Here is a 24,202-nt window from a genome sequence, read left to right on the forward strand (position 1 = left end):
GAGACGGAGTCTCGCTCTGTCGCCCAGGCTGGAGTGCAGTGGCAGGATCTCAGCTCACTGCAAGCTCCGTCTCCCGGGTTTACCGCCATTCTCCTGCCTCAGCCTCCGAGTAGCTGGGACTACAGGCGCCCGCCACCTCGCCCGGCTAGTTTTTTGTATTTTTTAGTAGAGACGGGGTTTCACCGTGTTAGCCAGGATGGTCTCGATCTCCTGACCTCGTGATCCGCCCGTCTCGGCCTCCCAAAGTGCTGGGATTACAGGCTTGAGCCACCGCGCCCGGCCAAGTCTGCCTACTTTCATCTTTGATCTAGAATTAGTACTAATTTTTTCCATTTGGATTGGGTAAGAGCCTCTTTTGACTGAAGCTTGCTCAGCACCTAAGTAAGTGATGTACATAAAAGACCTCTAGTCCTCTCCTGCTGATTTCCATCAGTTAGCACCTCGCAATGATTAATCCAGAGCTGCGGGATGGCAGACCTGATGGCTTCATACGTCGGACAAGTAAGTTTTACAGAGTGAATGAGAAGGAAGTAAAGGAAAGATAAAACAAAATACAGGACAGCTTAAAAATGTGGACTCTTTACTTATGGTGAAAGTCTACTAAAGTAAGTGAGGCATGGGGAAGCACTTCTGGAGGATTGTGGAAGCCTCCTAGAGCATGTAGAGTTTTATGTCTGCAAGAGAGGGTATAAGCTTGTGTGTAGGAAGGTTTTGGGGGAGAATTGTATGGTACGTGTATTATATCTCAATAAGGATGTTTTTAAAATGTACTTTCACAGGAAAAAAATTGCTTAACACTTTTATACAGAATAAAAAGCAAATGCTTCACTCTGGAAGGAGGCTTGACGATTGTGACTTAATGAGACTGAAAAGAACTTTTCAAAAAGTGTAAGATTCAGCTAAGGCTAACAATGGAGTTGGTTTTCAGTGGATTGAAACATAAACAAACCAATAAATAAAAACAAGGTACACATACAAACACCCTCCATTCACAATAGTTCAGAGGGTTTATGTTAAAGAAAACAAATGAATTGTATGCCAAATGACTGGAATAGGAAGCCTGCCAAAACTTTAAGATAAAGACGGTGAAGAGATAAAAAGTAAAATCTTGAAATCGGTTACGGACTCCAGCTGAAACCTCTGTTAAAGTTTACTAGTATGAATTCCCAGGACAACTGGGATAATTCTCTTAATAATAAATAAGCCTGATACTCTTAAAGTTTGAAGAGATCTCAGTAGCTACCTAATAAAATTTTTCATTTACCGTGCCATTTCTAGCTATAGCACTTCCAGCAGCCTATACTAGAATGTTTTCAGTGATAACATCTCTCAGTCTTAGAAGACTTTCCATTTTAATTTAGGGACGTTCTAATTAGAAGTTTCTTTAGGGTAAGGTTAAATTTACCTCCTTGTATATTCTAACTATCGGTCATAGTTATGAACTCTTGATCTATGAAAACTTTATGAGAAAAAATTTTTTAAATTATTCTAAATTTTACACAACTGGACATTAGTATTACAAAAAGAAATAAGATTCCATTCCTTTATCCAAATAAATTAGTCAGGCTTGTCTGGGTAACAGATTTAAGAGTTTAGAGAGTATAAAGTGGAAGAAAATTTGTCTCATTGCATAATGAAAAGAGGCAAAATATGAAGTACTGTGAAGGATTTACTGAAAGATTATGAGAAAACTGGGCTGCAGGAATCATTAGAACATCTATTCTGAGAATTTAATTAAAGCATAATAAAAATGTTCCAAAAGAAAAGAAATAAAATGAAGAAGAGCCAAGAACGCAATAAAAACCAAATGAAAATAATAGTTACAGAAATATAATCTTTGAAATAAGGAACATTTTGAGGAGTTAATTAGTAGAATGGATGCTGATTAAGAATGAATAAGACCTAGGAGATGCTATTATAAACATGACAGAAAAGAAAACAGTTAGAAAATATAAAATAAAAGCTGAGAGATATGAAAAATAGAAGTAGAAATGCTACCTTCTAGATAACAAGAATCTGAAACGGAGAGAGAGAGAAAAAGAATAGTGGGTAGGAAATATTTGAAGAAATAATATTCCAACTTCTAAAATTAATAAAAGCCAAACACCTCAGACGGAAACTTCAAAAGTGTGCAAACAAAATAGGTAAGAAAAAACATGTATCTTGGTACAATGGAGTGAAATAAAAATATACAAAATAAAACATAGAGGTAACAGGAGATGTTAATGAAAAAGAGAAGAAATGAGAAGGATAACAAATCAAATGGTGGCTATTAGAACAGACTAAAGAACAAGATGTCTAAAAGTTTGCAGAAGAAGATACATTAAACAAATACTAAAACTTAATAAAACATTATGGAAATAATTCATCAATTATTATGGGGCAAACTCCGTTCTCTTAAAAATTTATATATTGAAGCTTTAACCTCCTCTACCTCAGAATGTGACCTGGTTTGGTGATAGTGTCTTTACCACGTTAAAATTAGGTCCATAGGGTGGGCCCTAATTTAATATTACTGGTGTTCTCATAAAAAAGGAAAATTTAGAGACAGACCCATTTACAAGGAGAATGCCATCTTCAAGCCAAGGAGAACAGCCTGGAACAGATTCTTTCCTTACAGGACTCATAAGGAACCCATCCTACCAGCGTCTTAATTTCAGACTTCTTGTCTCCAGAACTGTATGACAATGCATTCCTGTTAATTTTAGCCGCCCAGTTTGTGACAACGTATTAGGGCAGACCTAGCAAACTAAAACATTAATACATTTATAAATATAAGAAAAAGAACAGGGAGGTCTAAAAAATATAAAATACCAAAATGCAATGAGAATAAATAAATAATTGTAGAACTATGGAAATTAAAAATAAATAAATTGAAAAAGCAAATAAAATCGAGTGATCTACTGATCTTTCAAGAAATAGCTAATTTTTGTATTGGACATCTTGCTTCAAAAAATAGCAAAATGAGAAATTTATCCCAATTTAATAGACTTTTTGATTTCCAAACAAGGTCAGAACAAGACAATAAGAAACAGACTCATCTTCTTATGAAATTAGAAATAGAAATCCCAAGAAAATATTTATTTACCATATACAACAAAGCAGTTAAAAATTCATATTTAAGTGGCATTATCTTAGGAGTGCTTTGATATCAGAACAGCAGTGCAAGCTACCCCATTAAAAATTTTTGAAAGTCCACACGATTATTCAATAAGTGTATTTGATAATAACAAGAAAACATTTGACAACATTCAATGTCTGAGATAAGTTCCTCTTAAGAAACTAGGAATAGAAAAATTCTTCTTTACATTGCTAATGTTGTACGTTAAATTTATACCGCATTTTACAGTGCTTAATAATGAAAATGTAAACATTCTTTTAAGATTAAAAACAAGAAAACATGTTCACTGTAACTACTACTGTTTAGCAATAGTGTAGTATAATGCTAAAGGTAGCCAGTGATATAAGAAAACAAAGGGAATTATAAAGGAAAAGGATTGCAATGGAAGAGTTGTATCTGCAATATTTTCAGATAATTTGATTATATAAAAATAAATACCAACAGAATCAACTAGAAAACTATTAGAAATAATACCAGAGTTCAACAAGGTTACTTAAAAGTGCACATTTAACAAATCAATACTATTTCGGTATACTAGAAGTGTTGTTTTTATTTAGTTTTTTTCAGCTTTTTTTGTTGTCACCGTGAGAACGGTAGGGATGACTTCCAATCTATTGCAAATATCACATGCCAGAGCAGGAATGAAGGACATGTATTTTAATTAAAATAAAACTGCTAAAGAGTTTTCCAAAACACTTCTACATTTTTGTACTTCAACCAGTGGTGTATGTGTTTTGGGTGGGCTATATCCTGCTAACACTTGATACGGTCAGTCTTTTTCATTTTAACAGTACAAGTGACAAGTAGTCATATTCCACTGTGGTTTTATTTTGCATTTTGCTTGTGACTAATAATATGGAACGTCTTTTATGTCTTTATTGATCACTTGCGTGTATTGTTTTGTAAGTATTTGTTCAATACTTTGGTTCTTTTTTTAATCAAGTTGTTTGTACTATATCTCTAAATTACAGACCTTTTAATATTGTTGATACTAGTCTTTCTAGTTGCATACATGTATTGCAACTATTTTCTCCCAGTCTGTAACTTGCATATTTATATTCACAACAGTGTCTTGTACTTTAAAATAGGCAGTTTTAAATTTCTTTCTTTCTTTCTTTCTTTTTTTTTTTTTAAGACACAGCCTCACTCTGTCACCCAGGCTGGAGTGCAGTAGCACAATTCTGATCACTGCAGCCTCCACCTCCTGGGTTCAAGTATTCTCTTGCCTCAACCTCCCAAGTAGCTGGGATTACAGGTGCCTGCCTCCTTGCCTGGCTAATTTTTTGTATTTTTGGTAGAGAAGGGGTCTCACCATGTTGGCCAGGCTGGTCTCAAATTCTTGACCTCAGGTGATCCACCCACCTTGGCCTCCCAAAGTGCTGGGATTACAGGCATGAGCCACCATGCCCTGCACTTAAATTTCAATTAAATTCAATTTATTATTTTCTTTTAATCTTACACTGTACTTTCTCTTCTCTCTCTAAGACATCTTTACTAATTCTCATGGTCACAAACAATTTATTTTATGTGTTTTAGAAATGTTATGGTTTCAAGTTTTGTGTTCAGGTCAATGATATGTCTAAATACATTTTGTAAAATGATGTTGTAGTACAGTGAAGTCTTTTTCTCTCAGTTGTTTCAACACCATTTGTGTAAGACGTGGCTTTGCCCATAAATTACTCTTTCGAGTGTCTGAAATTTGTGCAGTGGTTTTTGTCTTTTCCTCTTCCTTATTCTTCATTTCTTCCTAATCTTGAAAAAAAAAAAAAAACCCCACATTTTGTATTTTCTATCTTTAGCTATTGTTTCTCTTGATGTAAGATAAATTACCAAACTCTTCTTATTATCAAACATTCTCTTTGTAAACATCTTAGAATCTGGCTTCTCTCAATCTCTTCTTGAAATTACTTTGCTGCACATTATCTGTAGTCTGGTGATCATGAAAACTAATAACTTTTGGTTTCATTCACTAAGGCTGCTTTAAGCTCTGAAGAAAGAGAGAAAGCTTATGACTTCTTTTTAAATTTTTCTTTCTTCGAGTCCTGTTTTCTAATACTTAAACATAGGTTTGTATATGTACATGTATATATACATACATATAAAGCATATATATGCACATAGGCATGTATACATATATGTATATATAATCTATGTTTATGCACATATGTACTATATGCACATATAGTCATGCACCGCAGAACAATGTTTTGGTCAATGACAGATTGCATAATGACAATCGCCCCATGAGATTACAGTGAAGCTGCCCTGTAAAGATGTACTATTTTTGATCTTTTATATGGTATTTTCACTGTACCTTTTCTATGTTCAGATGCAAGTATTTAGCATTGTGTTATGATTGTCTGCCGTAATTAGTACAGTAACATGCTATCCAGGTTTGTAGTCTAGGAGCAACAGTCTGTAATATATAGCCTAGGTGTTAGTAGGCTATACTGTCTAAGTTTGTGTAAGTACATTCTATGATGTTCCCACAATGACACAATCACCTACAGGCACATTTCTCAAAATATCTCTCCATTGTTAAGTTATGCATGACTGTACACACACACACACACACACACACACACACACACATTCTTCGTAGATTGTTTCTACATCTACTAATGATATATCAGCTACAATTACTTTATCATTAATAGAATTATTATTTGTTCTTAACTTCACAACATTTCCATGAGTGTCAAATCCTGAGTCCTCTCTAATTTTTTTTGCTTACCACAAATAAATAAATTACTGCTTTTATCTTGAATATTCTCTTGCTGAAACACATTGTTTCTTTCCTCCATGGCTTAAAGAATAAAGAAAAAATATGTCTCTCATTTAAGGTCTTCTGCCATGACCTTATGACTCCTTTCTTTCCTGTCTTCAATTCTACTGCCTTATATATCTGTTATAAACATTTGTTCTAATCATGGACCTTTTGATGATCTTTCTGCTTTTTTCCTTACAATCCCCCATTCAAACTGTTTCTACCTTTTGAGTAACCTTTCCTTTCCTTCCTCATTCCCGCAAGACTAAGTGATTTCTCCACTCACCACTCTCTCCAGCTGAACAGCTATAGCAATCATTTTTTGGTACTTATCTTCCTTGTACTTTGTGATGGTTTGCTATCCTTTGTCGTTTTGAGATGTATATACTTGATTGAGGGTTTCCTGATTAACAATTATAGGAGAGGAATACACCAGTAATAATATCCAGTGCTTATTCAGAAATTTTATAATATATGTTGATTTAATTTGCAGTTTGCAACTTTAAACCAAACTGGAAGATTTGCTTTTGCGTGTGCTTCGTGATTATTTCTGCAGCTTGCATTATTATGATAGGTGAGTGGTTTAATTCATACACTTTCTATGGTTTTTCACACCTGACAGGTCCATGTATATCTCAAGTTTAACTCCAAATCTCCCAGATCTAGAGTGATTAAAGGGTTTTGTAGACACCTGTCCTCAAGTTTTTACCAGTTCAACAGTTTTTACCATAATCCTTGCCTCTCCCCAAAACACTCTCAGTTTTATAACAGAATTATGTTCTTGACTTTATAGTCCTTGATGCTTAAGAAAACTAATCTTAAAATCTTAGATGACCACCAGATGGCAACAGCAATAGCTATGTTACTGAAATGCCAGGGGTTCAGTCTAGGTCCCATTGCTCACGGCACAGAAAGCCAATCCCGGAGACAATGACTATTGCCAGGGAAATAGGATTTTTATTTGAGTGGTGTCAACAGGGAGAATGGGAGATCAGTCTCAAATTCGCCTACCCAACTGACTAAAATTAGGGGTTCATATAGCAGGAAAGAAAGGTAACTATTTGTGAGAAAACAAGAATTAGGGAAAGATAACGAGGATGTTAGGCCTGGTCAACAGGAATTAGGGAGGGATAGGGAAGAAGGGTCGGTCAACAGGGAACAGGTGGTCGGTGAGGCAATCACGATGGTGGAGTCCGTGGTCTGGAAGTGGTGATCTGGTGACTTTCAGTTTCCTGTTACTATCTGGGAGGCCTAAAGGTCAGATGCCTAAAGAAGGAACTCAAATAAGACAAATTTAAGTTTCAAGTTTTAAAACTAGGAGGATCAATGTCTATACTTATATTTTAAAAAAACCCACATAAACATCAGTTCTATGGGCTTGTTACAGATAATTTTCTTTTTAAGAGTTTGTGAATTAGTGAGCTAATGTTAAATATACTATACTCTGTTTTTTGTATTTAATCCTCATTAGGCTAGGATACAGGTACAGGAAAATCCATTTACAGACAAAAAATATACAGGATACAATAAGTAAGTTGCTTCTCACAAATTACATTCCAGACCTAGGATCGAAAACCTTGGCTGTATAACTCTAATGCTTGATAAATTTTAAAAATCATGCAGCTCGACCTTCATAATTGTAGCATTCCTTTAATTTCTTTTTAATCAAGAGTAAGTTATGTCACTAATTGTTTGTTCTATAAAACATTTATTTATTTCTGTTAGCTGGGAGGCAAAATTTTACCTCTACCCTCTCAGGGTTTTTCTGCTGGGCCTGAGAATGAAATTGGCACAGGACACATCAACTTGAGCAAAGCACATGTGTTTAGTTAATACAAGTTTGACGTAACATGCATGTCTTCCTTATGAAAGCCTAAGATGCAGGTAGAGTTGAACACTTATATATTGAATTCAACAAATGGTAATAAATTATTAAAATGTGGCAACACAGGGGCTTGGTCTAGGGTAATTACTTGGGTGGAAAAGTGACCAGAAAGACAAATGTTAAATTAACAAATGATGTTTGTACAGATTTCCTTTGGCCTCAACTACCTATCCTTGATTATAAGAATGTTACTTTCCTTCTGGTATAGAGAGGACATCTTCCACGTAAGTTTTTTTTTTTTTTTTGAGACGGAGTCTGGCTCTGTCACCCAGGCTGGAGTGCAGTGGCCGGATCTCAGCTCACTGCAAGTTCCGCCTCCTGGGTTTACGCCATTCTCCTGCCTCAGCCTCCAGAGTAGCTAGGACTACAGGCGCCCGCCACCTCGCCTGGCTAGTTTTTTGTATCTTTTAGTAGAGACGGGGTTTCACCGTGTTAGCCAGGATGGTCTCGATCTCCTGACCTTGTGATCCGCCCGTCTCGGCCTCCCAAAGTGCTGGGATTACAGGCTTGAGCCACCGCGCCCGGCCTTCACGTAAGTATTTTATCTCCTGCTTATAAGAAAAAGAAGGAAGCTCAGAGTGTTTTGTCTTGCATCTGCTGTTTTAAAGGTGCCTTTAACTCAAAAGAGTCTATAAGCCAGACTGACATCTTTCGGGGCATCATGTTCTGAACTCCTTCACTATCATATTAAGTTAAATGAAAAAAAATAAAGAAATAATGGCATATGTGACCTGTTGGCAAGACTGTCTCATTGGAGTTGCAATATTTGTAAAAATGAAGTTAAATTTCCTCGGTTCTATGGGTTTATTTGGTGAAAAAGATCCAAAGGTAGAATTTAAGTCCCGAGCCATGGCCAAATAGTCCCCAGCACTTGATTTTTCATATGCGTCGTTTGCTTAATTTAGCACTTACATTTTGCTAAGGAGCACTGCGATTTGTTTTGCTTTGTTTGTTTTGTTTTGTTTTCCTTTGGTTTGGTTTGATGTGGATGGGTTTGGTTTTGGTCATTCTCAAAAATGCTGATTGTCTTCTTGTTTATAGTCTCTTCTGTCAGTGTAGTCTTAGAGCTTAATGTTATTGCTGTTTAAACATGGAAGTTAAATGTAGACAAAAATTTCTACAAGGAGTTTTTATATTCATTTATTCATTGATTAAAAAGAGCAGAAAGACAAAAGAAGACATTTATGTGGCCAGTAAACATATGAAAAAAAGCTCATCATCACTGGTCAGTAGAGAAGTGCAAATCAAAACCACATGAGATACCATCTCAGGCCAGTTAGAATGGCGATCATTAAAAAGTCAGGAAACAATAGATGCTGGCAAGGCTGTGGAGAAATAGGAACACGTTTACACTGTTAGTGGGACTGTAAATTAGTTCAACCATCGTGGAAGACTGTGTGGCAATTCCTCAAGGATCTAGAACCAGAAACACAATTGATCCACCAATCCCATTACTGGGTATATACCCAAAGGTTTATAAATCATTCTACTACAAAGACACACGCACACATATGTCTACTGCAGCACAATTTACAACGGCAAAGACCTGGAACCAAGTCAAATGCGCATCAATGATAGACTGAATAAAGAAAATGTGGCAAATAAACACCATGGAACACTTTGCAGCCATTAAAAGGAATGAGTTCATGTCCTATGCAGGGACATGGATGAAACCAGAAGCCATCATCTTCAGCAAACTAATGCAGGAACAGAAAACCAAAAACTGCATGTTCTCACTCATAAGTGGGAGTTGAATAGTAAGAACCCATAGCCGCAGGGATGGGAGCATCACACACTGGGACCTGTCAGGGCCTGACAGAATGAGTAAGTTGTCTCTGACAAATGCTGCATTCCAGATCTAGGATCAAAAAACTGGTCTGTATAACTCTAATGCTTGATAAATTTTAAAAACCATGCAGCTCGACGTCTATAATTGTAGCATTCCTTTAATTTCTTTTTAATCAAGAGTAAAGTTATGTCACTAATAGTTGTTCTATAACATTTATTTATTTATTAGCATCAGGAGGCAAAATTTTACCTGTACCCTCTCAGGGTTTTTTTTTTTTTTTTCTTTTGTTTTGCTGGGCCTGAGAATGAAACTGGCACAAGACACATCAACTTGAGCAAAGCGCATGCATTTATTTAGTATAAGTTTGACGTGACATGTATGTCTTCCTTATGAAAGCCAAAAGATGCAGTAAGAGTTGAACACTTATATACTGATTTCAACAAAGGGTAATGAATTGTGAAAACGTGGCACGTCAAAGGGGCTAGATCTAGGGTAGTTAATTAGGTGGAAAAATGACCAGAAGGATAAATGTTAAATTAACAAATGCTGTTTGTACACATTTTCTTTGGCCTCAACTACCAATCCTTCATTATAAGAATGTTACTTTCCTTCTGGTATAAAGAGGATATTTTCATGTAGGTCGTATTTTATGTCCTGCTTATAAGAAAGAGAAGGAAGTCTAGAGTGTTTTGTTTTGCATCTGTTGTTTTAAAAGTGCCTTTAACTCCAAAGAGTCTGTATACCAGAGTGACATATTTCAGTTCTGAAATCCTTTACTATCATATTAAGTTTTGTGAAGAAAATAATGAAATAATGGCAATGTGACCTGTTGCAAGACTGTCTCATGAAAGTTGCAATATGTGTAAAAATGAAGTTGTTACATTTCCTCTGGCTATGATGGGTTCATTTTGTGAAAAGCATCCAAAGGTAGAATTTAATTCCTGAGCCATGTCCAAATAGTCCCCAGCACTTGATTTTCCATATGCATGCTATACTTAATTTAGCACTTACATTTGGCTAAGTAGCACTGCTGTTTGTTTTGTTTTCGTTTGGTTTGATTTGGTTTGGTTTGGTTTGATGTGGATGGGTTTGGTTTCGGTCATTCTTAACAATACTGATTGTCTTCTTGTTTACGGTCTCTTCTGTCAGTAGTCTTAGAGCTTAATGTTATTGCTGTCTAAACATCTGGAAGTTAAATACAGGCAAGAGTATCTACAAGACGTTTTTATATTCATTTATTCATTGATTAAAAAGAGCAAACAGACAAAAGAAGGTATTTATGTGCCCAGTAAACATGAAAAAAGCTCATCATCACTGATCAGTAGAAAAGAGCAATTCAAAACCACATAGATACCATCTCAGGCCAGTCAGAATGGTGATTATTTACAAGTCAGGAAACAACAGATGCTGGCAAGGCAGTGGAGAAACAGGAACACTTTTACACTGCTGGTGGGACTGTAAATTAGTTCAACCATCATGGAAGACAGTGTGGCGATTCCTAAAGGATCGAGGACCAGAAACACCATTTGACCCAGCAATCCTATTACTAGGTGTATACCCAAAGGTTTATAAATCATTCTACTATATAGACACACACACACACATATGTTTACTGCAGCCGTATTTACAATAGCAAAGTCTTGGAACCAAGTCAAATGCACATCAATGATAGTCTGGATAAAGAAAATGTGGCACATACACAACATGGAACACTATGCAGCCATAAAAGAGAATGAGTTCATGTCCTTTGTAGGGACATGGATGAAGCTGGAAGCCATCATCTTCAGCAAACTAACACAGGAACAGAAAACCAAACACCACATGTTCTCACTCATAAATTGGAATTGAGCAGTGAGAATACATGGACATAGGGAGGGGAACATCCACACCAGGGCTTTTCAGAGCCTGACAGAATGATTAAGTTGCCTCTCACAGACAATTCATTCCAGACCTAGGATAGAAAAGCTTGTCTGTGTAACTTTAATGCCTGAAAAATTTAAAAAACCATGCAGCTCTACCTCTATAATTGTAGCATTCCTTTAATTTCTTTTTAATCAAGAGTAAGTTATGTCACTTAGAGTTATTCTATGAAACATTTATTTATTTCTATTACTTGGGAGGCAGAATTTTACCTCTACCCTCTAAGGGTTTTTCTACTGGGCCTGAGAATGAAATTGGCACAAGACACATCAACTAGAGCAAAGCACATGTGTTTACTAAATATAAGTTTGATGAGACATGTATATATTCCTTATAAAAGCCTAAAGATGCAGTTAGAGTTGAACACTTATATACTGAATTGAACACAGGGTAATAAATTATGAAAATGTGGCAAGGTAAAGGGACTTGAACTAGGGTAAATAATTGGGTGGAAAAGTGACCAGAAAGATAAATGCTAAACTAACAAATGTTATCTGTACACATTTCCTTTGACCTCAGTTACCTATCCTTGATTATAAGAATGTTACTTTCCTTCTGGTATAGAGAGGACATCTTCCACGTAGTTATTTTATCTCCTGCTTATAAGAAAAAGAAGGAAGCTCAGAGTGTTTTGTCTTGCATCTGCTGTTTTAAAAGTGCCTTTAACTCCAAAGAGTTTATATGCCAGAGTGACATATTTCAGTTCTGAAATCCTTTACTGTCATATTGTTTCATGAAAAACAATGAAATAATGTCATATGTGACCTGTTGCCAGACTGTCTCATTAAAGTTGCAATATGTGTAAACATGAAGTTGTTACAATTCCTCTAGCTACTATGGATTTATTTTGTAAAAAGGATCCAAAGGTAGAATTTAATTCCTGAGCCATGGCCAAATAGTCTCCAGCACTTAATTTTCCATGTGCATGCTATGCTTAATTTAGCACTTAAATTTGGCTAGGTAGCACTGTTTGTTTTGTTTTGGTTTGGTTTGGTGTGGTTGGTTTTGTTTGATGTGGATGGGTCTGGTTTCGGTCATTCTCAAGAATACTTACAGTGCTCTTGTTTATAGTTTTTTCTGTCAGTGTATTCTTAAAGGTTAATGTTATTGCTGTCTAAACATGTGGAAATTAAATATAAACAAGAGTTTCTACAAGAAGTTTTATATCATTTATTCACTGGTTAAAAGAGCAGAAAGACAAAAGAAGACATTTATGTGTCCAGTAAACATATGAAAAAAAGCTCATCATCACTGGTCAGTAGAGAAGTGCAAATCAAAACCACATGAGATACCATCTCAGACCAGTCAGAATGGTGATTATTAACAAGTCAGGAAACAACAGATGCTGGCAAGACAGTGGAGAAATAAGAACACCTTTACACTGTTGGTGGGACTGTAAATTAGTTCAACCATCATGGAAGACAGTGTGGTGATTCCTCAAGGTTATAGAACCAGAAATACCATTTGACCCAGCAATCCCATTACTGGGTATATATCCAAAGGATTATAAATCATTCTGCTACAAAGACACACACACACATATGTTTACTGCAGCAGTATTTACAATAGCAAAGACATGGAACCAAGTCAAATGCGCATCAATGATAGACTGGATAAAGAAAATGTGGCATATATACACCGTGGAACACTATGCAGCCATAAAAGAGAATGAGTTCATGGCCTTTGCAGGGACATGGATGAAGCTGGAAGCCATCATCTTCAGCAAACTAACACAGGAACAGAAAACCAAACACCGCATGTTCTCACTCATAAGTGGGAGTTGAACAATGAGAATTCATGGACACAGGGAGGGGAGCATCACACACCGGGCCTGTCAGGGGGTAGGGGCAAGGGGAGCTAGATCATTAGGACAAATATCTAATGCATATGGGGCTTAAAACCTAGATGACGGGTTGATAGGTGCAGCAAACCACCATGGCATATATATACCTATGTAACAAACCTGCACATTATTCATATTTATCCCAGAACTTAAAGTTTAAATTAAAAAAAGAGTAGAGAGAGGTAGAGGGAGTTGAAACACATTATATTGTATATGCTGTGTAATAGCATGTATCCACTTCTGAGCACTACAATAAACAATAGTAATAACTCATGATGAAGTAGGGAGTGCAGCCTTTGGAATCTGCCCTACATTTGAGCATTTACTTGACTCTTTACTACTCACATTAATTTATTCAAACATGTGGAATGCATGGACTTGTCTTATTCTAAATACTTAGCACCTAAATAAAACCATGAGACAGTAAATCTCCAACCAATGTGCTTTTCATTATTATTCCATATTCTTCAGCACTGGATATTAATGAAATGAAACAAATGTTTCACTAATTCTTATGTTTCACTTATGTGTTGTCCTTTGTGGCAAATTTCACTTTCCTAGCTTGGGTGTTTTCATAGGTAAAGGAAAGCCTCCATTTCTTACCCTAACCTTTGAAGCATAAATTTCATGCAGATCTTCAGCAATCTACCTTGTTGCATAACTTATAGCTAAATTGTGTGCATTGTTTTTGCCAGAATGTCAGTATAGATTATGAGAAGCTAGTGGCTCCATTTCTCAAAATAGAAGTCAGGAAAATAGATAAAATATGTATTGCTTGATCACTAAATGATCTTGCTTACAGACGGGGTAAATTAATTCATCCTCATTCTAGGGGTGAAGCTAACTTACAGGCCTCAAACCACGGGAGCAAAAAGTAAAATTAATACACAGAATGAGTAGAAACACTTTTTAACTTGTGCTTTATCTGATCATTTCTTTCTTTTTTTCAGTCAAATGGCCAAAATGTGATAAACGTGTGGCATGTTCAGGGGACTGGCTTGCAGTGAGAGAGAAGTGTTTCTATTTTTCTGATGATACCAGAAATTGGACAGCCAGTAAAATATTTTGCAGTTTGCAGAAATCAGAACTTGCTCAGATTGATACACAAAAAGATATGGTAAGAAAATAGAAACGTCTTCAGTAATTTCAGAGATTGTTTGTATAAAAACAAAATAAAAACAATAATAGCTAATACTATAATACAATTTATCCTTGAACAACATAGATTTGAATGGTGTGGGTTCACTTATGCATGGATTTTCTTCCCTCTCCCACCCTTGAGAGGACAGCAAGAGCAATCACTCCTCTTCTTCCCCCTCCTCAGCCTACTCAATATGAAAACGAGGATGAAGATGTTTGTGATGCCTCACCTCCACTTAACGAATAGTAAATATATTTTCTCTTTCTTACGATTTTCTTTTTTTCTTTCTTTCTTTTTTTTTTTTTTTTTTTTTTTTTTATTTTTTTTTTTTTTTTTTTTTTTTTGAGATGGGGTCTCGCTCTGCCCCCCAGGCTGGAGTACAGTGGTGCGATCTCGGCTCACTGCAAGCTCCGCCTCCCGGGTTCACGCCATTCTCCTGCCTCAGCCTCGCAAGTAGCTGGGACTACAGGCACCCGCCACGTCGCCCGGCTAGTTTTTTGTGTTTTTAGTAGAGACGGGGTTTCACCAGGTTAGCCAGGATGGTCTGGATCTCCTGACCTTGTGATCCGCCCGCCTTGGCCTCCCAAAGTGCTGGGATTACAGGCGTGAGCCACCGCGCCCGGCCCAATTTTCTTAATAACATCTTCTTTTCTCTAGATACCTTTATGGTAAGAATACAGCATATAATTCAAATAACATAAAAATATGTGTTAATTTACTTTTATGTTATCAGTAAGACTTCCAGTCAACAGTAGGCCACTAGTGGCTAAGTTTTCTGTTTTTGTTTTTTGCTTGTTTGTTTTTAAGACAGGGTTCTCATTCTGTCGTCTAGGCTGGAGTGGTGGTGCAATCTCAGCTCACTGCAGTCTTGAACTCCTCGGCGCAAGCAATCCTCCCACCTCAACCTCCTGAGTAGCTAGGACTACAGGTGCACACCACCTTGCCTGGCTAATTTTGTTTATTTTTTGTAGAGATGAGGTCTCACTATGTTGTCCAGGCTGGTCTCAAACTGGGATCAAGCAGTCCTACTGCCTCAGCTTCCCAAAGTGCTGGAATTAGCATGGGCTACTGTTGCCCAGCATGGTTAACTTTCTGAGGAGTCCAAAGTTATATACAGTCTTTTGACGGTACAGGTAGTCAGTGCCCCTAACTGCCACATTGAATCAACTGTATATGACAATATGTGCTAAACAGTGTTCTAAGCACTGAAACTATAAAAACTCATGTAATCTACTAACACCCATGAAGGAGTTATATAACTCTTCCTGCTTTAAAGATAAGGAAAGTCAGTCACAGAAATGTTATATAACCCAGTCAACGATACAGCCATAACTTTTTGAACTGGGATTTGAACCCAGGTAAGATGACTAGTAATGCCATGTCCTTTACCACAATGCATACTGTTTATGTATCTAAATGTCTTCATTAAATGTTCTTAGATTATTGAGTCGATTATTTTTTAACCCTTTTCAATTTGCATTCTACCAAGCATAGACAGAAAAATTTAAAATAAAAAAATACAGCTCTTGGAATTTAGAGACAAAGATATGAAGAAAATATGTGCCCTTTGAAGAAGCAAGTGAATTAATGGAAGTAAAGAGGGCAAAGAGGGAGACATGTAGACTCTTGGGACACAGAGTAAGAAAATATATTAGTTTTTAAAGAAAAGCTGGGGGTTGGGGACTGGCCAAGATGGCCGACTAGAAGTAGCTGGTGTGTCACATCGGGGCCTATCATGGGGAGGGGGGAGGGGGGAGGGATTGCATTGGGAGTTATACCTGATATAAATGATGAATTGATGGGTGCTGACGAGTTGATGGGTGCAGCACACCAACATGGCACAAGTATACATATGTAACAAACCTGCACGTTATGCACGTGTACCCTAGAACTTAAAGTATAGTAAAAAAATAAATAAATAAATAAACAAAAAAGAAGAAGTAGCTGGTGTGCAAGGCTCTTGCAGAGAGGAACTGAAGGTGTGAGTAAATACAGCACTTGGAACTGAAACATCCAGGGTACACGCAGTGGAACTAATCAAGGAAACAACTTAATCCATGGACAATGGAGAAAAGCAAGGCAGGTTGATGGCCAACCTGGGAGTGACATGGAGCCAGGGGAACCTTCCCTTGCCCAGGGAAGTTGTGAGTGAATGTGCAACCCCTGGAACCCATGCTGCTCCCATGGATCTTTGCAACCCTCAGGTTGGGAGATCCCCTGGTGAACCAACTCCACCAGGGCCTTCAGTCTGACACACAGAGCTAAGCGGAGCCTCAGGAGAGCAACTGCTCAGGCACATGCAGAGACCAGGGAGCCTTAGATAGCCAGGCTTTCCAGGCTTCCCAGCAAAAGTAGTTGCAACTCCAGCAAAGAGGGAGGTCAGACCCCCATACACGTCCCTAGCAAAGGGGCTGAATCCAGGGGGCTCAGCAGTGACATTCTGTAGGACCCTCTTCCATGGCAACTTACAGGATAGGACCCGCTGGCTTGGAGTTCTAGCCAGCCATCATAACAGCATTGCACCTCCCCGAAACAGCTCCTAGAGGGAGATGCAGGCCACTATCTTTGCTGTTTAGGTGACTTAGCCATCCAGCCTTCAGGGTTTGGAGAGTCCAAGTTGACCGGGGCGGAAGTGGCACCCCGGCATAGCACAGCTGCTCTACAAAAAAGTGGCCAGACTGCTCTTGTAAGTGGGTACCCAATCCCATTCCTCCTCACTTTGCAGGATCTCCAACCAGAGTCTTTAGCTGCCTCCTACAGGTGTGTTTGGGCCAGTAATAGGTGTGTACCTCCCTGACACAGAGCTCACAGAGGGAGGGGCAGGCCACCCTCTTTGCTGTTTTGCCGGCTTCACTGTTGGTACCTACAGGGATCAGAAAATCTGAGGTGAATAGGGACTGTAGATGGCCACCAGCATACCATGGCAGGCCTGTGATAAAGTGGCCAGACCGTTACATGGGTGCCCATCTCCTTGTCTCCTCACCAGGAGGGTCCTCCAGGCCTGGGCCTCCTGCCCCCCCTCGCAAGAGCTACTGAGCCAGTAGCAGCTCTGGAATGTCCTAGACAGAGCCTCCAGAGGCAACTGAAAACCTCTCTGCCACTGCCTCTGCACTGGAACTGCCCTTGCTGCCCTCAGACTAATGAAGGAGCCAAGACCCTAAGTCTCTCATCCACATCTCCAACAAGTTGCAGGGGAGGAGGCCAGTCCATCTCCACAGGCTCTGCCGGCCCACTTTGCTCATCACCAGACATGGAACCCCCAGCTTGGGCCCACAGCACAGACCCTCCATCCTGGGCTGTTTGCACTGAATGATTGCTTAGTTGCATCTCTCTGGAGTGAAGCTCCCAGGAGAAAAGCAAAAGACCATCGGCCTTAACCACTACTAAGGTCTCTTCCATTGCTGCCTCCAAGTTGGGGAAGAAACAAACACTTTGATAACCCAAGAGCTGCAGTGGGCAGCCTAAGAGTGCCAAGCCGCAATCTACAGCCAGCACTCAAGAGAGAGAGAAACCTACATTTTCAGAACATTGAGAGAGAACAGAGCTGCAACTATGAGGAAACATAAGGGAGCCACACAATCCAACAAGTCTCCCAACTGACAAATATGTTCAAGCGCCACCTACTGGATTACACCTCAAAGCTTCAACACCAAAAATGTCTCAGTAACATAACCCCCTCTAAAACCAAAGACAAGAAGTCACCTTCAAATAAAGACCCTGCCCAAAGTTTCAGCCCTATGAACTAAATATATTCTAACTAATTATTATTCTAACTAAATATTAGTGTATGTACTAAATATAGACTGCAGGTAAAGTAACACCCACATGCAGTGATGAGAGAGAATTAATGCAAGAACACTAGTAACTGAAATAGCCAAAGTGTCATATGTTCTCCAAACAACTGCACCAGTTCTCCAACAAGAGTTCTTAACCAGGCTGAACTGGCTGGAATGACAGAAATCCAATGCTATTCCTATCAAACTACCAATGACATTCCTCACATAACTAGAAAGAAAAAACTATTTTAAAATTCATATGGAATCATTAAAGAGCCCAAATAGCCAAGGCTAAGCAAAAAGAACAAAGCTAGAAGCATCATGTTACCTGACTGCAAACTATACTGCAGGGCTACAGTAACCAAAACAGCATTGTACTGGTTGCAAAAACAGGTAGTGGTACATATAGACCAATGGAACAGAATAGAGAGCCCAGAAATAAGGCCACACACCTATGACCATCTGATCTTTGACAAAGCTGACAAAAAGAAGCAATAGGGAAAGAACTCCATATTTAATCAGTTGTGCTGGAATAATTGGCTAGCTATATGCAAAAGATTGAAGCAAGACTCCTTCCTTATATCATATACAAAAGTCAACTCAGGATGGATTAAAGACCTAAATGTAAAACCCCAAACTATGAAAAGTTTAGAAGAAAACCTAGGCCATACCATCCTGGACATTGAACCAGGAAAATTTCATGACAAAGACAACAAAAGCAATGGTAAAAAAAAAATGAAAAAAATTGACAAATGGTATCTAATTAAACTTAAGAGTTTCTGCACAGCAAAAGAAACTATTAACACAGTAAACAGGCAAACTACAGAATGTGCAAGCTCGGCATCTGCTGAAAGTCTAATATCGACATCTATAAGGAACTTACACAAATTTACAAGAGAAAAACAACCCTATTAGAATTGGTCAAAGGACATAAACAGACACTTTTTAAAAGAAGACATACATGCCACCAACAAACATATGAAAAAAAGCTCAACATCACTGATCGTTAGAGAAATGCAAATCAAAACCACAACGAGATATCATCTCACACCAGTCAGAATGGATATTATTACAAAGTCTCAAACTATAGATGCTAGCAAGGTTACAGAGAAAAGAGAACACTTATACACTGCTGGTGTGAGTGAAAATAAGTTCTGCCATTGTGGAAAGCAGTGTGGCAATTCCTCAAAGAGCTAAAAGCAGAACTACAGTGGTTGCAGTGGTGTTTACATGATTGATTTATGATTCTTTTGTTATGGATGAGTTAATTTTTAAATGTCTTTTCTAAACTAATCAGTCTGTCTACTTTTATATTTGATCTAAAGTTAGTACTGACAGTTTCTATTTGGATTGGGTAAGACTCGCTTTTAATTAGTAAATTGTTCATTTAAGACAGAAGTTTGCTCAGTGCCTATGTAAATGATGTACACAAAAAACTTTCCAGTTCTCTCCTATTCATCTCAATTAGCACACTGCCATAAATAACCCAGAACCATATGATGGCAAATATGACAGATATAACTATTGGTTAATGGGCTTAATACTTGAGTGATGAAATAATCTGTAAAACAAACCTTAATGACACAAGTCTACCTGTGTAACAAACCTTCACATTTACCCCAGAACCTAAAATAAAAGTTAAAAGAACAAAAAGCTAATGAAAAGGTTTGTCACTTAATAGCAAAAATCCAATAGAGGAGTGACCAAACCCATCATTTAATAGATTTCATTGAAGTAAATTATATTCATATAGAAGTTAGTGTTATCTCTGATTATATAGAAAAACATACAGTATCAGTGGCATTCATACTGTAGTATCTAATCAAAGTATTTTATCACCAGATTTTCCTATTGTCATAGTACTTATACTTTCCATTAAACTACTCCCCCTGCATCCCTTTTTTATGATTTTAGGAAAGGTGCCTGCGCACACAAAAAATATATATGAGCATTAGTTCTCTGTCATCCTTGAAGATGATGCTGTATCAGATCTCATAGAACCTGCTTAGGTCCTATATTGTCATCTAGGCAAATTTAACATCAAATTAATTTATAGCCTATGTCATTCACTCTGTGACTAGAACATATGAATGGTTTAGGAATTTAAACTTGAAGGAAATAAAGTTAAATATGATTTTTTCATTAATTTCTCTCTTGAGACATGGAAGTTACCTTCAAAGATAATCAGAGTGTAGCTCAGAGTATCAATGACTTGATTGTAGCCCAACTATTTGGAGATACTTAAGATGCAAAAAAGCAAAATGAAAATCATTCTGATAAAACTAACCCAAATATCAACATCTGTGTGTGCCGTTTGTTGTTATAGAAGCATCAGGGAAGACAAATTAGAATGTGAGTCCTAAAAGATAGAATAATTGGGGTGGGAAGCATGTTCAGCAATGTGCTGTAACATATTAAGTAATCGCTGATTCCCTTTGCTTTGTGAAAGGAATTTTTGAAGAGGTATGCAGGAACTGATATGCACTGGATTGGACTAAGAAGGAAACAAGGAGATTCTTGGAAATGGACAAATGGCACCACATTCAATCATTGGTGAGTTTCCAATGTATTAGGAATGTTCTTATTCTGGTGTCTCTTATGAAAAATTTTAAAGCATTTTGAGTTGTATTATTACAAACAAATCTTTCTATTTTCTATGTGTAATTAACTTTTCAGTCTCCAATCTATGATGTATGCCCGTTCACTTTGAAGCACACCCTGGAGCAACCCATTTTCTTCTCACCTTATTAAATAGCACACAGTGAAATTTTCCATTTTTATTTTTATTTGTTATTTTATCTTTATTGTCAAGCTCTTGCTTGATAATTAGTGCTCTTTTGCTAATTCAAATTTAATCATTCTGCAAATTTTAAGTCAAAACTCATGTGCTACTTGTACTTCTTTCCAACTAAAGTTTCTATAAGATTTCTTTGTCTTTAAAGGGTTAAAGACTTTATAGTTGTCTTTAACATTTCAAATGCCCACCACAATGAATACTATTTATTTTTGTTTATTTGTTGCTTATTTTATTTATTTTTATTTCTGTTAGCATTTCCTGGGTGGGTTAGAATTGTTAAAAGTATTTCTTGGATTAAAATGGTTGAGGATTGTGTAGTTGTCTTTAGCTTTCCAAATGTTCATCATAAGAAATATTATATTTATTTTTTAAATTTTGTGTTTTTTTTTAGTTTAAATTTTATTTATATAATTGTTTCTTGGATACATATGTATCTCTGCCTTATTATATTAGTAAAGTGCTAGATTTAAAAAAAACCAATAAAACAAATATTGAAATATGCAAGACAGGACAAATTATACTTAAAAATCAAAAAATCAGGAAAGATTTGGTTATCAACAAGGAAAATTAATAAAAAATACGTATATTTTTTATTTTACTGTAAGTTCGGAATACAAGTGCAGAATGTGTAGGTTTGTTACATAGGTATGTGTGTGCCATGGTGGATTGTTGCACCTATCAATCCATCACCTAGGTTTGAAGCTCCACATGCATTAGCTATTTGTCCTAATGCTCTTCCTCCCCTTTCCCCACCCCTTCTGCCCCAGTGTGTATTGTTCTCCTTTCTGTGTCCATGTGTTCTCACTGTTCAGCTCCCACTTATGAGTGAAAATATTCAGTGTTTGGTTTCCTGTTCCTGTGTTAGTTTGCTGAGGATGATGGTTTCCAGATTCATCCATGTCCCTGCAAAGGACATGAACTCATTCTTTTTTTATGGCTGAATAGTATTCCATGGTGTATATGTACCACATTTTTTTAAACCAGTATATCTTTGATTTCCATTTGGGTTGATTCCATGTTTTTGCTATTGTAAATAGTGCTGCAATAAACATATGTGTGCATATGTGTTTATAATAGAATGATTTATATTCCTTTGGGTATGTATCCAGTAATGGGATTGCTGGGTTAAATGGTATTTCTGGTTCTAGATCCTTGAGAAATCACCATACTGTGTTCTACAATGGTTCAACTAATTTACATTCCCACCAGCAGTGTGTAAGCATTCTTATCTCTCCACAGCCTCACCAGCATCTATAGTTTTTTGAGTTTGTAATAATTGCCATTCTGACTGGCATGAGATGGTATCTCATTGTGGTTTTGATTTACATTTCTCTAATGGTCAGTGATGTTGAGCTTTTTATTTCATATGTTTGTTGGCTGCATAAATGTCTTATTTTGGGAACTGTCTGTTCATATCCTTTGCCTACTTTTTGATGTTTATTTTTTCTTATAAATTTATTTAAGTTCCATGTAGATTCTGGATATTAGACTTTTGTCAGATGGGTAGATTGCAAAGATTTTATCCCATCCTGTTAGTTGCTTATTTACTCTGATGATAGTTTCTTTTGCTGTGCAGAAGTTCTTTAGTTTAATTAGATCCCATTTGTCAATTTTGGCTTTTGTTGCTTTTGACATTTTCATCATGAAGTCTTTGCCCATGCATATGTCCTGAATGATATTGCCTAGGTTTTTTTCTAGGGGTTTTATGGTTTTGGGTTTTACATTTAAGTCTTTAATCCATCTTGAGTTATTTTTTGTATAAGGTGTAAGGAAGGGGTCCAGTTTTAGTTTTCTGTGTATGGATAGCCAGTTTTCCCAGCACCCTTTATTAAGTAGGGAATCCTTTCCCCATTGCTTGTTTTTGTCAGGTTTGTCAAAGTACAGATGGTTGTAGATGTGTGGCATTATTTCTGAGGTCTCTGTTCTGTTCCATTGGTCTATATGTCTGTTTTGGCACCAGTACCGTGTTGTTTTGGTTACTGTAGCCTTGTAGCATGGTTTGAAGTCAGGTAGCATGATGCCTCCAGCTTTGTTCTTTTTGTTGAGGATTGTCTTGGCTATATAGGCTCTTTTTTGGTTTCATATGAAATTTAAAGTAGTTTTTTTCTAATTCTGTGGAGAATGTCAAAGGTAGTTTGATGGGAATTGCATTGAATCTATAAATTACTTTGGGCAGTATGGCCATTTTCACAATATTGATTCTTTCTATCCATGAGGACAAAATGTAAAAAACAATATTGTCAGCAGTCTCTTAGGTTTCTATTGCAGTGTGTTTCAAAAGTACCAAGCAAATATGAATCTTATTTTACTCTTTGAAAAGTACATTAACTAAAATTATGCCAGAAAACTGATATCTTAAAATTCAGGAATCTTTGAATTTGGCAAACGCTCTCTTTCTTTGCATATAGATAGAAAGAAGAAAGGAAGAAATGAAGGAAGAACAGAAGCAAGCAAGGAAGGAAGAATAGAAGGAAAGAAGGGTCTTACCTCTGTCTTTGTGTATCTATATGTGTCTATCTGCCTATCTACAAGTTGTTCTAAGTAGGGTTACAGATTTTAACTCCAACAAACACTTATGTCCAGTCTTATTTCCCTTAATATGCCAGATATTTTAATGTAGCATATGGTGATGGGTGGGTATATTTTCTGGGAGCTCAGTATTTGGTATAATATATTTAAAATCACTCTATTCTTAATTGTCTTTTTGATTACAACTGTAAGTGGTTCCCAGACTGATTTAGAGTGTTCTTTTTCAGGTTTGAAATTATAGGGAACGGATCCTTTGCTTTCTTGAGTGCTGATGGAGTCCATAGTTCCAGAGGATTTATTGATATCAAGTGGATTTGCAGCAAACCTCAATATCCTTTATAGAGCAGAAAAAACTTGAAAATGACTATCACACTTCAAGATTGAAAGAAGAACTAACTACGCAATCCTCAACCATTTTAATCCAAGAAATACTTTTAACAATTCTAACCCACCCAGGAAATGCTAACAGAAATAAAAATAAATAAAATAAGCAACAAATAAATAAAAATAAATAGTATTCATTGTGGTGGGCATTTGAAATGTTAAAGACAACTATAAAGTCTTTAACCCTTTAAAGACAAAGAAATCTTATAGAAACTTTAGTTGGAAAGAAGTACAAGTAGCACATGAGTTT

The 24,202-nt window shown here is 36.9% G+C and overlaps 1 protein-coding gene across 1 annotated transcript; it reads left to right on the top strand.

Moving 5' to 3' along the window:
* The first annotated feature begins 446 nt into the window (after nucleotides 1–446).
* On the top strand, nucleotides 447–23,910 carry CLEC2A (C-type lectin domain family 2 member A). The gene is made up of 5 exons (XM_017854823.1): nucleotides 447–501; nucleotides 6,382–6,462; nucleotides 14,276–14,442; nucleotides 20,692–20,795; nucleotides 23,796–23,910. The coding sequence occupies exons 1-5, from the start codon at nucleotides 447–449 to the stop codon at nucleotides 23,908–23,910; spliced, it is 522 nt and encodes a 173-aa protein (XP_017710312.1).
* The last annotated feature ends 292 nt before the right edge of the window (nucleotides 23,911–24,202 follow it).

Source organism: Rhinopithecus bieti, unplaced genomic scaffold, assembly GCF_001698545.2.
Source record: "Rhinopithecus bieti isolate Rb0 unplaced genomic scaffold, ASM169854v2 scaffold_39951, whole genome shotgun sequence".
Classification (NCBI taxonomy): Eukaryota; Metazoa; Chordata; class Mammalia; order Primates; family Cercopithecidae; genus Rhinopithecus; species Rhinopithecus bieti.